The 12871-nt window shown below is 44.7% G+C and overlaps 3 protein-coding genes across 5 annotated transcripts in view; 1 reads left to right on the forward strand and 2 right to left on the reverse strand.

The window, feature by feature from the left end:
- The window catches only part of LOC147022124 (uncharacterized), a gene marked incomplete at its 5' end in the record, with an annotated part of 3466 nt that extends 2868 nt beyond the window's left edge, over positions 1-598 (reverse strand). Inside the window, one exon of the mRNA XM_085893531.1 lies at positions 506-598. Coding sequence (XP_085749657.1) covers positions 506-598 — 93 coding nt within the window. The remainder of the gene's footprint in view (positions 1-505) is intronic.
- LOC147022123 (multiple myeloma tumor-associated protein 2 homolog) overlaps positions 1-3335 on the reverse strand; it is a 60221-nt gene extending 56886 nt beyond the window's left edge. For both annotated transcript variants that reach the window (XM_085892727.1, XM_085892728.1), the window contains exons 1-2: positions 3182-3335; positions 1289-1407 (exon numbers count right to left, since the gene is read on the reverse strand). In XM_085892727.1, coding sequence (XP_085748853.1) covers positions 1289-1382 — 94 coding nt within the window. In that variant the 5' untranslated portion in view covers positions 1383-1407; positions 3182-3335. The remainder of the gene's footprint in view (positions 1-1288; positions 1408-3181) is intronic.
- Positions 3336-6073: 2738 nt separating this feature from the next.
- The window catches only part of PSMD11 (proteasome 26S subunit, non-ATPase 11), a 49704-nt gene continuing 42906 nt past the window's right edge, over positions 6074-12871 (forward strand). For both annotated transcript variants that reach the window (XM_085892729.1, XM_085892730.1), the window contains exons 1-3: positions 6074-6189; positions 7717-7818; positions 8653-8777. In XM_085892729.1, coding sequence (XP_085748855.1) covers positions 6102-6189; positions 7717-7818; positions 8653-8777 — 315 coding nt within the window. In that variant the 5' untranslated portion in view covers positions 6074-6101. The remainder of the gene's footprint in view (positions 6190-7716; positions 7819-8652; positions 8778-12871) is intronic.

Raw genomic sequence — 12871 nt, forward strand, 5'->3', positions numbered from 1 at the left:
CGTCTGCGCGTGTCCGTGTGCGAGCGTCTGCGCGTCTGCGCGTGCGAGCGTCTGCGCGTGTCCGCGTCCGAGCGTCCGAGCGTCCGCGCGTGCGAGCGTCCGCGCGTGCGAGCGTCCGCGCGAGCGTCCGCGCGAGCGTCTGTGCGAGCGTCCGTGCGAGCGTCCGTGCGAGCGTCCGTGCGAGCGTCCGTGCGAGCGTCTGTGCGAGCGTCTGTGCGAGCGTCTGTGCGAGCGTCTGTGCGAGCGTCTGTGCGTGTGTCTGTGCGTGTGTCTGTACGACTGTGTGTGTGTCTGCACGACTGTGTGTGTGTCTGTACGACTGTGCGTGTGTGTGTGCCAGACCGTGTGCGCGCGTGACCGTGTGTGCATGACCGTGTGTGTGTGTGTGTGTGTGCGTGTGTGTGTGTGTGTGTGACCGTGCGTGCGTGTGTGTGTGTGACCGTGCGCGCGTGTGTGTGTGTGTGTGTGACCGTGTGCGCGTGTGTGTGTGTGTGTGACCGTGTGCGTGTGTGTGACCGTGTGTGACCGTGTGCGTGTGTGTGACCGTGTGTGCGTGTGTGTGTGTGACCGTGTGTGTGTGACCGTGTGTGCGTGTGTGTGTGTGACCGTGTGTGCGTGTGTGTGTGTGACCGTGTGTGTGTGACCGTGTGTGCGTGTGTGTGCGACTGTGTGTGCGTGACCGGGTGCGTGCGTGCGTGCGTGACCGGGTGCGTGCGTGCGTGCGTGCGTGACCGGGTGCGTGCGTGACCGGGTGCGTGCGTGACCGGGTGCGTGCGTGACCGGGTGCGTGCGTGACCGGGTGCGTGCGTGACCGGGTGCGTGCGTGACCGGGTGCGTGCGTGACCGGGTGCGTGCGTGACCGGGTGCGTGCGTGACCGGGTGCGTGACCGTGTGCGTGACCGTGTGCGTGACCGTGACTGTGTGTGTGTGACCGTGTGTGTGTGTGTGTGTGTGTGTGTGTGTGCGTGACCGTGACTGTGTGTGTGTGACCGTGTGTGTGTGCGTGCGTGCGTGCGTGTGTGTGACCGTGTGTGCGTGTGACCGTGTGTGCGCGTGACCGTGTGTGCGTGTGACCGTGCGTGCGTGACCGTGTGTGTGCAAGCAGATCCACTTCAATAGATATCGTTCGTTCTCAGCTCCACTGTGATCGATATACCCGACCAGGTTCTGCATTGTTAAATGCTCAGTGTTCTCTTGCATCATCCTGAACCGGCGTTTAAAATCAATGCAGATTCAAATCGGACAAACGACGCAGTCGCCATGGCAATGCCAAAAGTATCTTTCCTACCCAAATAATTTTCTCGGTGTTTATCAATCTTCACGTCATCCCAGCTGAATTGATCTTGTCCACCACGGACACCACCACGCGATGGATGGTGCATGGTGACTTCCGATACCACCAGATATCTGTTTTGAAAGTAAAATAAGAGCAACAGGTACACCGCAGCGTCCATAATCCACAGGTAAATTCCAGGTCAAGTTGATTACAAACACAGACGATGTCGTCAAACAGAATTTAAAGCTGCCTTTAACGCCCCACAAAGCAAAAATGTGACAGAAGGGTGAAAGGTAAGATCACATTTTTCTCGCTCGACGACCTTGCACGTGAAAATGACTCTGGCTAAGCGCATGTCCTATTTTAGGGCATACCCTAACTTGAGTGGCATTTTTGAAAGTCACAAAGACTACTTCTGGTCATGAAATTTGGTTCATTGCACAGGCAGTGTTCCATAGGACCTTAAAATATATAGTTTCATGGGTGTATGATGTATATTACTGAATCTACAGGATTTTTTTAATTGAATATACATGCCCAGTATTGGCCTTTTTTCTTGTTTCACCTTAAAATATGACATATTAGACCATGCAAAAATACAACATATAAAACATTTTATATGAAATTTCTCATCTAATCAAAAGGTTGTCACCCACAGTCTGAGAAAATCAGCATTTGTGTCGGTCAGTGGTGGATTTGGATGATATATGCAAATTCTAGCACATTTTTATTTTTTCTTGTTTCATTGCCCTTTTAGAGACCGGGCCTATGAAATCCCCTAACAAAATGACTAGTTTATCAATAACTCATATTTACGTGTCTTAAATTATTCAACTTATTATCAATAATCAATGTAAAAAAAATATTGAGATGATCCGGGTGGATACTTAATTACAGCGGCTTGACCGAACTTTCCAACCCAAATATCCGACTGCACATCACATTTAAAAAAAAAAAAAAAAAAAAAAAAAAAAAAAAGAGTTTTTATTCTTCTGTGCATCAGATTATTTTCACTAAAATTTATTTACAAATGGGGCACAGTGATATAGATATAATAGTATAAAAAAAATATTGAAAACATGCATGGCTTTGGTTTAGAGTAATTTTGCATGTCACACTTTTTTGAATTTGATTAAAAAAATTAATTTTCTTTAAAAATTTTTAAATTATTTTTCCAGGTATTTAAAAAATATTTTAATAATCTAGAAGTCAGTTTAAACAGTTTTGGAGAATTTAGAGAGCTTTTTGTTACTCCCAGAATTGATTGAATTGAAAATTTACGTCCAAGAATTTGTTCGATAAATCTTCTTTTAGTGCTTTTCAGCATCTGACAGTCACTGAATAGAGCAGTAATAAAAAAATAGGTATGTATTATTTCTTAATAATCCCAGAAATTGGTATTTTGATTATTACATTAGTTGCTAGAATAAGTTACATACAATGACCTTCATTTATTTTGCTAAAAAAGAAAAAAAATTAGGTAATTTCATTGAAAACTCGCAAAACCATCAGAATAGGTACCCCTTCTTCAAATTATCATATTTCGGTATATATATATATATATATATATATATATATATATATATATATATATATATATATATATATATATATATATATATATATATATATATATATATATATAATTAAGCTATACGGATTTTTGTTCTGAACTCAGTTAGACTTACACTTTCAGGAAAATGTAATGAGAAGGCAATGGAACAAACTTCATTTTTTGACATTTTTGAAACAGTGGTAACCACTTACATGCGCTTAGCCCTCCACCATTAATGTATGTGTAAACAATCGATTAACCGACGCTTATAATTGACTGCAAGACAGTGTGGAAAGTAAGGGTGACAAAGATTGTATCAAACGATTTGCAAAATACACGGAAATACGCACCAGAATCCCGATGTCGACCCGCGTCGACGGTTCTCTTCACGCAGACGAAAGAAGTCTTCGAAAATGTTCCAGATATCGCGAGATCACATCTTCTTCTTCTTCTGCATTTTCTTCCACTTCTTCTTCTTCTTCACTTCTTCTTCTTCTTCTTCTTCTTCTTCTTCTTCTTCTTCTTCTTCTATTTGTTGTTGTTTATTGGCATAATCAGAGTCGCGAGGCTCTATTAACGCCACACATCCACCGAACTCAAAAACGGAAAATATGTTGATAAAATGGAGGTAAAAAAATAGAAAATAATAATTAAAAAAAACAACAAAAAAATAATTTTTTATACTGTCAAACCCCATTTCCGTTTTTAATTTTCAGACAAATTTAAAGAATCAAGGGTCATCCGGCTCACTTGATCACATCATCTCATCCCGCTCATCGCCTTTCACATATAATCATATTGTTGCTTTCAAAAGGATACATAAGGCTGGGAATTTAGAGTAAAAATGCTGAAATGAATTTACACAATCTTTGGGAGACATTGTAAATCACTTTGAGTGTAATAACACGAACTATACTATCACGGCTATCATAAAACGCACAAATAGTAATGTTTGCAACATTAGAAATACTCGTGCGTACCCGTACGTGCAAAAAACAACAACAAAACTTTCAAACCGCGTGCCAGAAACAACAACCACACAGGCCGTTCCTTCGCTCTCGTGTGCCCGAACGTGCGTGGCCGTAGGTGCAAAAAAATAAATAAAAAAAAACTATCTGTAATTCCAGCAATCTCTGTATGTCTGTCTGTCTGTCTGTTTGTCTGTCTGTCTGCGACCGCCGTTTCTCGACGACCGCCGGTCCGATCGGATTGAAACTTGCCAGGAATATTGCCGGGGCCCCGCGGATGTGCCTTTTCGAGGTTTGATATCGATCGGACGAGCGGTTCCCAAGTTACGGCCATTTATCTGTCGACGAATGACAAGACACGGTGCTATGACATCACGAATGACGTCACAATTAATGTTTGTTTGTTTATTTATTTATTTATTTGCACGATTGACGGTCCGATCTGATTGAAACTTGACAGGAATATTGCTGGGGACCCGCGGATGTGCCTTTTCAAGGTTTGATATTAATCGGATAAACGGTACCCAAGTTACGGCCATTTATCTGTCGACCATGGACAAGACACGGTGCTATGACATCACGAATGACGTCACAATTAATGTTTGTTTATTTTATTTATTTGTTTATTTATTTTTTGCATGATTGACAGTCCGATCTGATTGAAAATTGCCAGGAATATTGCTGGGGACCCACGGATGTGCCTTTTCGAGTTTTGATATCAATCGGATGAGCAGTTCCCAAGTTACGGCCATTTATCTGTCGACCAATATCTGCGGGAAAGGGGGACGGGAGAGGGGGGGGTGAGAGTGGGGGCGAGAGAGAGAGAGGGGCGAGAGAGGAGGGGGGAGAGAGGAGGGGGAGAGAGGAAGGGTGAGACTAGGGGGGAGAGAGGGGGAGATAGAGGGGGGCAAGAGAGGGGGAGAGAGAGAGGAAGGGCGAGACTAGGGGGAAGAGAGGGGGTGAGAGAGGGGCGCGAGAGAGGGGGGATGAGAGAGAGAGGGACGAGAGAGGGGGGTGAGAGAGGGGGGCGAGAGAGGGCTGCACATACTGGCACTCACCTACGGGCCCATACTAGTAATAATAAATGAAGAATCGTGACGTCAATTGTGACGTCATGGCACCGTGTCCTGTCATTGGTTTGGTAAATAAATGGCCATAATTTGGGAAGCACTTGTCCGATTAATATCAAACCTTGAAAGGCACATCTGCAGGTCCCCAGCAATATTCCTGTCAAGTTTCAATCAGATCGGACTAGTGGTTGTCGAGAAACGGCGGTCGCAGACAGACAGACAGACAGACAGACAGACAGACAGACAGACAGACAGACAGACAGACAGACAGACAGACACACAGAGACTGCTGGAATTATATAGTCGTGTGATATTTCCGACGACGAATGTAACAGAAACAAAACTCCAGCCTTCGGCCATTCAAATCACCGGAAGTGTCGTCACATGTCCCTTGAGACAACCATGACAACAATATCAACAACAGCAATAACACCACCACCACGACCACCACCACACTGAAGTTTCTTCTGAATTGCAGGCACTTCAAACATACAACGAATGAGGGTTAATTCGGAAAGAAAATGAGAAAAGTAAAAATCTTGACTTGATATAAGTGATCTCCAGGCATGGATGGTGCTGCATTGTGGACATTACATGCAGACTCTCTGCGTGAAGTGTGAAGTAATATTGTTTACCTTGTTGTTTATCTTGATCTTGTTTGCCCCCATTAAACCTCCCTAAGCCCATCATTTTACAGGGAGGTTTCCAACCTTTAGTTCTACTTCTGTGATTGAGAGAGTTTGCGGCTGGATGCCTGGATGTCATCTCTTCGCTCTGATTCTTCTTCCCCACATCAATTCATACCTTTCCGAGTCTTCCTCTGTTTTGTCCCTCAACCATGCTCTTGTTGTGTGCCCCTCCCTCTCTTTTCTCTGTATATACCCCCCCAGTACCTCTCTCCTTCTCTCCCTCCCCCATTCCATCTGCTCCCGTGGGATTGGTGATGCAACACAAGCATGATGGACGGACTTGCCGCATCTCACGTCCTTGATTCCTGGATGTGAGCGGTGTATAACCACAGAGCTGTAGGAATGTTTCCTGCTTTTTTCTCTTGTTCTGATGTACATTATCTAGAATTCTAATTTGAATACCGGAAATGGCCGTGTATAGAAAAGAAAGCTTCATATCGTCATAAAATTCGAAATATACACGACAATAATACTTATTTTAAAAAATAAAAAATAATAAAAATTAAGTTTCACTTCCGGGTTAGGGGGCGTCAGCTGTCTATTATGGCGGCTGCTCAGGTGGAATTACGGCGGGCACAGTCCCTCTTATCGTCTGATCAGGAGACGTCCATCGGTATTCTGCACGGTTTGGGTATGTTATCCTTCACTTGACAAACATCTCGGTATTTAGGCGGGACTACTTTACCCGCAGTGCGTTCGCTTTGTGAATCGAGCGTGGGTACAGTGCAAGGCCGCGGCGGATTTGGCTGAGTCACTATCCGGGATCATCGTGCTTTGACTTGGTATCGATTTGGCCACGAAGTTTTGCTTGTTTGTTCGTTTGGTGAATCGCTTGTCGGTTTTTAATCTCTACCGATTAGTGGACTATCTCCCTTTCTCTCTCTCCCTCTGACCGCTCATCTCTCTCGCCTTTCAGATGTGTTTTCTTGTGGTAATGCTTGTGGGTAGAATTATTTAATTTCCTTGCCCTCCCCGCCCTCTCCCTCCCCAGCCCTCTTTCCCTCCCCAGCCCCCTTTCCCTCCCCAGCCCTCTTTCCCTCCCCAGCCCTCTTTCCCTCCCCAGCCCTCTTTCCCTCCCCAGCCCCCTTTCCCTCCCCAGCCCCCTTTCCCTCCCCAGCCCCCTTTCCCTCCCCAGCCCCCTTTCCCTCCCCAGCCCCCTTTCCCTCCCCCCCCCCCCTTCCCTCCCCAGCCCCCTTTCCCTCCCCAGCCCCCTTTCCCTCCCCAGCCCCCTTTCCCTCCCCAGCCCCCTTTCCCTCCCTAGCCCCCTTTCCCTCCCTAGCCCCCTTTCCCTCCCTAGCCCCCTTTCCCTCCCCAGCCCCCTTTCCCTCCCCAGCCCCCTTTCCCTCCCCAGCCCCCTTTCCCTCCCCAGCCCCCTTTCCCTCCCCAGCCCCCTTCCCCTCCCCAGCCCCCTTTCCCTCCCCAGCCCCCTTTCCCTCCCCAGCCCCCTTTCCCTCCCCAGCCCCCTTTCCCTCCCCAGCCCCCTTTCCCTCCCCAGCCCCCTTTCCCTCCCCAGCCCCCTTTCCCTCCCCAGCCCCCTTTCCCTCCCCAGCCCCTTTCCCTCCCCAGCCCCCCTTCCCTCTCCAGCCCTCTTTCCCCCTCCAGCCCTCTTTCCCTCTCCAGCCCTCTTTCCCACTCCAGCCCTCTTTCCGTCTCCAGCCCTCTTTCCCTCTCCAGCCCTCTTTCCCTCTCCAGCCCTCTTTCCCTCTCCAGCCCTCTTTCCCTCTCCAGCCCTCTTTCCCTCTCCAGCCCTCTTTCCCTCTCCAGCCCTCTTTCCCTCTCCAGCCCTCTTTCCCTCTCCAGCCCTCTTTCCCTCTCCAGCCCTCTTTCCCTCTCCAGCCCTCTTTCCCTCTCCAGCCCTCTTTCCCTCTCCAGCCCTCTTTCCCTCTCCAGCCCTCTTTCCCTCTCCAGCCCTCTTTCCCTCTCCAGCCCTCTTTCCCTCTCCAGCCCTCTTTCCCTCTCCAGCCCTCTTTCCCTCCCCAGCCCTCTTTCCCTTCCTCTACAATCTCCACTCACTTCCACGGATCCTTACTATCCCCACCACATCCTCGTGTAGTTTAAAAAAAAAAATTTGCGTGATTATAACTTTTAACTACCAGGATTAACGTCTTCTTTATTAACAAATTATATATATATATATATATTTTAAACTTTTGTACAGTGAAACGAGATGTGCAGAATGGTGATGAAGAAGCCATCCGAATCAAGGAGCAAAGTATCTTGGAGCTTGGAGGTCTGTTGGCTAAGACGGGCCAGGCAGCAGGTGGGAACTCTATGAGACCGTGAAAGTATCGTTTTGAATGAATGGATTGTTCATGGCTGCAGTGTTCATCTACCTATAATTCCAGGTGTGTGTGTGTGTGTGTGTGTGTGTGTGTGTGTGTGTGTGTGTGTGTGTGTGTGTGTGTGTGTGTGTGTGTGTGTGGGTGTGTGTGTGTGTGTGTGTGTGTGTGTGTGTGTGTGTGTGTGTGTGACCGCTGTTTCCCGACAACCTCTGGTCCGATCTAATTGAAACTTGCCAGGTATATTGCTGGGGACCTGAGTATGTGCCTTTTCAAGGTTTGATATTAATCGGACAAGTGGATCCCAAGTTATGGCCATTTATTTACCAAACCAATGACGGGACACGTTGCCTCGTAGGCGTGGCCGATGGGGAAAGGGCGCCTTAGTTACCAATGACAGGACATGTTGCTGCGGCCATTTATTTACCTGCGCCTTGGTTACCGTGGCGTAGGAGTGGCAATGGTCAATGGCAGCGAATGTCATGGCTAGCAAAGACAGGGAGGTAAACTTGATTTTAATTAACTCTGTGTGTGTAAGTATCACAGCAGTTGTTACGATTTCTAACAATTTCTCGATTTCTTATGTGCATTTATAGATAAACAGAATGCTCCAATCCAGTCATCGTTTACGAGAGCGAAGGAACGGCCTGTGTGGTTGTTTGAAAGTTGATTTTTTGTTTGTTTGTTTTTTTTTGTAAGTACGGCCACGCACGTACGGTCACGTACTTGTTGAAAATAAATTTTCCGTCTTGTTCAATGTGCTTGAAATTCTGTGTACACCGAATCTGTATGATGTGTATTATTTGTTTCCACAGAGCTCGGTGGACTTCTTAAGTTTGTTCGGCCATTCCTGAATGCAGTGAGCAAGGCGAAGGCGGCACGCTTGGTTCGTTCCCTCCTGGACATGTTTTTGGACATGGAAGCAGCCACTGGCCAAGAGGTAGCGGTAGCTCCTTGTTCCTCGACTGTATTATTTTTTTTAATTTTTAAACGTTGCTGTTGTTGATGTTCTTCACAAGCATCCTTTAATCCCAATAGCTTCTCATTACCTTCGCAAACTTTGTTGCGAAGGTTATGTTTTGATTGCTGTGTATTTATTTATTTGTGAATATGTGTGTTTGTTTGTTATTCGCATAACTCCAAAAGTATTGAACTGAATCGCAGTAAATTTGGTGGGATGATTGGTTATTATCTGAGGACCATTTGATTAGATTTTGGGAGTGATCGGGTCAAAGGTCAAGGTCATGAAAAGGTCAAAATCGTCTTTTTACCATAGCGCGGTCAATTTGTATCCAATTTGCAGGCAACTTATGCCAAAATGTTCAGAATTCAATGCCCCATCTTGTGATATGTGACATGACACAATGACGTAAAAACCCTTATTGGCGGTTGGGAGTCAAAGGTCAGGGGGGGTCACGACATTGCAAAATGTGGGGTTTTAGTCATAACACGGTCAATTCTTATTCGATTTGCATGAAACCAACACCAAAATGTTGACTGTTCTGTTCCCCACACTCTAATACCAATTACAAAATTAAGAGTACAAAGGTCAAGGTCGAGGTCCTGAAAAGGTCAAAATCTTCATTTTTGTACAATGAATGTTTGTTTGTTCACAATAAATAACTTATTTAGAAAAACAGAAACTCGTGTGTACTAAATGCCCCTAAAATGCCAGAAAATAATTTCTTATAATGTGACCAGTTGTCATCAGATTGACTTGACACCGACACCCAAAAAGGTCAGGGAGTTCATACAGAAATTGTACAATGTACATGACTCAGTGTCAAACAGCAGGAAATTTAATGTTTTTAAGCCATCATAACACATATGAGATGGCAGATGTGGTATGGGATTAAATACCCTCACAATCAATGGTTTCTGGTGGGGGGGGGCAAAATGTAGCTTTGGCGAAGGTATGCGCTCTACTGAGTGCCCGTTCTAGTTCTCCTTGTCAATGGATGCTTTGCCCCGACTCCATTGTTTGATTCAAACTTTATTTATTACCTCCGCCATCGAAGGTGAAGGAGGTTATGGACGGATCCGGATGAAATTTAGTGGGCAGGTTGAGTGTGTGATAAGGACGAACTGATTAGATTTTGGTGAAGATCCGGAACCGATCCGCCAACGAGAATTTTAAAAGTGATTCTTCACCATTGAGAGATAGGGCCAAAAATGATATATAGCGTGATATCTCAAAAAGTTGTGGATGGATTTGGACGAAACTTGGTGGACAGGTTGGGTGTGTGACCACTCCTCATTTTCATTAATGCCAAGGTGAGCCAATGAAAAAAGCCAAGAATTCACAAGGTTTCGGAAAAGCGATGACAATAGAAAACCTATATGTCAAGAAAACCTATAGAAAACCAAGACGCCAAGGTGAACAACGAATAGCCAAGATCTTGTGAAAAAGCTAAGGAGTGGTCACACTGGTGTGACCCTGACATTGATTCGATTTTGGTGAAGATCCGAATCCAGATGTGGATACGAGAGCTATTTAATTTAAGTGATTGTTCACCATTGAGAGATAGGGCCAAAAAACGATATATAACATGATATTTCAAAAATGTAATGGGCCCGATATGTTCTCGTGGATCAGGCATTACATGGTGGAGGTGTGCGCTCTACCGAGTGCCCTTCTAGTTATGCCTCTGCACCAAGGGTGCCGGAGGCGTTATGTTTCCGGGTTGTCCGTCCGTTCGTCCGTCCGGATTTTCATTTACGCGATAACTCAAGAAGCAAATTGTAGAATTTCATCAAACTTGGTAAAAAGGTAAAGTAAGACAGGGCAATGAAGTGATTAGATTTTGGGCCAAATGTGATAAAGGTCAAGGGTCAATGGTCAAGGTCAAACTCTGAAATTTTACTGTTTACGCCCTAACTCAAGAAATATTGGACAGAATTTCATCAAACGTGGTGCAAAGGTAAAGTTAAACAGGGCAATTGACTGATTAGATTTTGTGCCACATATGATAAAGGTCAAGGGTCAAATATGTCAATACTCAAGTGTTTGTGCGGGAGAGCGGAGGCAAACCCGTCGACTGCATTGCTCTAGTTTTGCTCTAGTTTTATTTTGTTTCCTTTCTTTTGATTATAAAACTGTCTTGCTCTCTGCCTAGCAAATCCAAGTTCTGTTTTTACTGCTAATGGAATATCCAGCTTGTTATTTTTTTTCCTTCTCGCTACTTTTTAATGCCACCATCTATTTTCTCTCTCAGTTTGCACACAAACTTATTCTGTGTACCTTGCTTCCAGAGTGGCAAATTCTGCTTCGTTGTGGCTACCTTGGATTACAAGTGTGCTTCACATTTAATCTTAAATTTTATTTATTTGCAAGCACTTTTTCATAAGGATGGGGTAATTCCCCAAGATTTAGTGCATTAAATGACACTTTTTTTCACACCCCCTCCCACTGGGAGTGGAACTTTGCCATGCATATTGTAAAGAACGCTCGGTTGAGCCCTACCAGACTCAAACCTGTTGATGCCAGCATGGAGGCCTTGATTTATATTAAAGTACGCATAATGGCTGAACGGGAAATGTTAAGATCCTCAATTTGGTTACACATGTTCAGAACATAACTCTTGCGTTCCCACTTGAAATTTGTTCGTGCATGGATAAGCAAGAGATCCCAATAACCATAGAAGTAGTCTGCATCAAAAATAAGGTTAAAAAAGTGTAAAATAAACCAGGGCAGGGAGCATATGAACAAGAACAGTTGCAGAAATAAACTATGAGGGGAACTCGGTAAAGCGCATACCTCTGTCAGGCTGATTATCCCATTAATAGGCCTGATCTGGATTCGGATCTGAACTAAAATTTAATCTGCTTGTTATTGTCACCTGTCACTCATCCACAATGCTTTGTCCGAATCCGCCCTTAAATTTTTTTTTCGCTCGCCTGTTAGAAGAACAGAGAGCTACAGCGATACCCCCGGCGTGAGCGTCAGCGTGAAAATGTAAAAGTTTTTGGTGCAAGTTATTTTTTCCTTTCTAATGTTTTTATCTACCACTATTTTTTTATACGCCCGAGATATATATATATATATATATATATATATATATATATATATATATATATATATATATATATATATATATATATATATATATATATATATATATATATCCTGGTGTTGGCGCAGTGGTTAGGGCAGCGGCTTGGGATCCAAAAAGGTCGTGAGTTCAAGCCCCGTTGGGCCACTGAATTAATACACCAGGGGGTTGACTCAGCCTGTCATCCTTCTGAGGTCGGCGAAATGAGTACCAGTATAATGGGCCGGTGTATACCCCGGTTAAAATAGGTGTACCATATCCCTGTGTCGTAAGAGGTGACCAGGGTTGCGTCAGGAAGGGCATCCAGCATAAAACATGTGCCAACTCACTGTGCGGATCATACGGATGATCCGCTGTGGCGACCCCTAACGGGATCAGCCAAAATAATAAGAAGAAGATGTATATATATACACTAGTAGTAATGCCCGGCGTTACTCGGGCTAGCAATAAAGCCCGGTGTTGCCGGGGCTTTCTTGCAAATTTCCTGAATAGCTGTTAGCGGTTAGGGTTAGCTGTTAGGGTTAGGGTTAGTGTTAGGGTAGCTAACCCTAACCCTAACAGCTTGGCGTAGCGGAGGTAAACGGCGCCCGGGGCAAAGTGGAAATTTGCGTCCCCCGTCGGCCTTAAACTTGAGTGGATTTCAATGGAAAATCCCATAAGGGATATCGATTTATCGATTTTTTTTATTTATTTTATTTTATTTTTTTTCGAATATCGGAAGTGTTATGGAAAAATTTTTATAGCCAATGACCTAAGTTGGACCAAAAGCCATAATTGTACCAAATTTGAATGGGATCTGTTGGAGTTTGTGAAAATGCATCAAAACGAATTTTGAGGGGCCTCTTAAGGAAGACAATAATATCATTGGTGTATGTGCCAAATCTTGTTTCATTTCATGCAGTAACAAAAATCTGATGGTGGAACAAAGAAAGGGGCATGCCGAAATGTATATATATATATATATATATATATATATATATAT

The sequence above is a fragment of the Eptatretus burgeri genome, chromosome 8 (assembly GCF_056783735.1).
Source record: "Eptatretus burgeri isolate ZD-2024b chromosome 8, Ebu_testis_v1, whole genome shotgun sequence".
In the NCBI taxonomy this organism is placed as follows: Eukaryota; Metazoa; Chordata; class Myxini; order Myxiniformes; family Myxinidae; genus Eptatretus; species Eptatretus burgeri.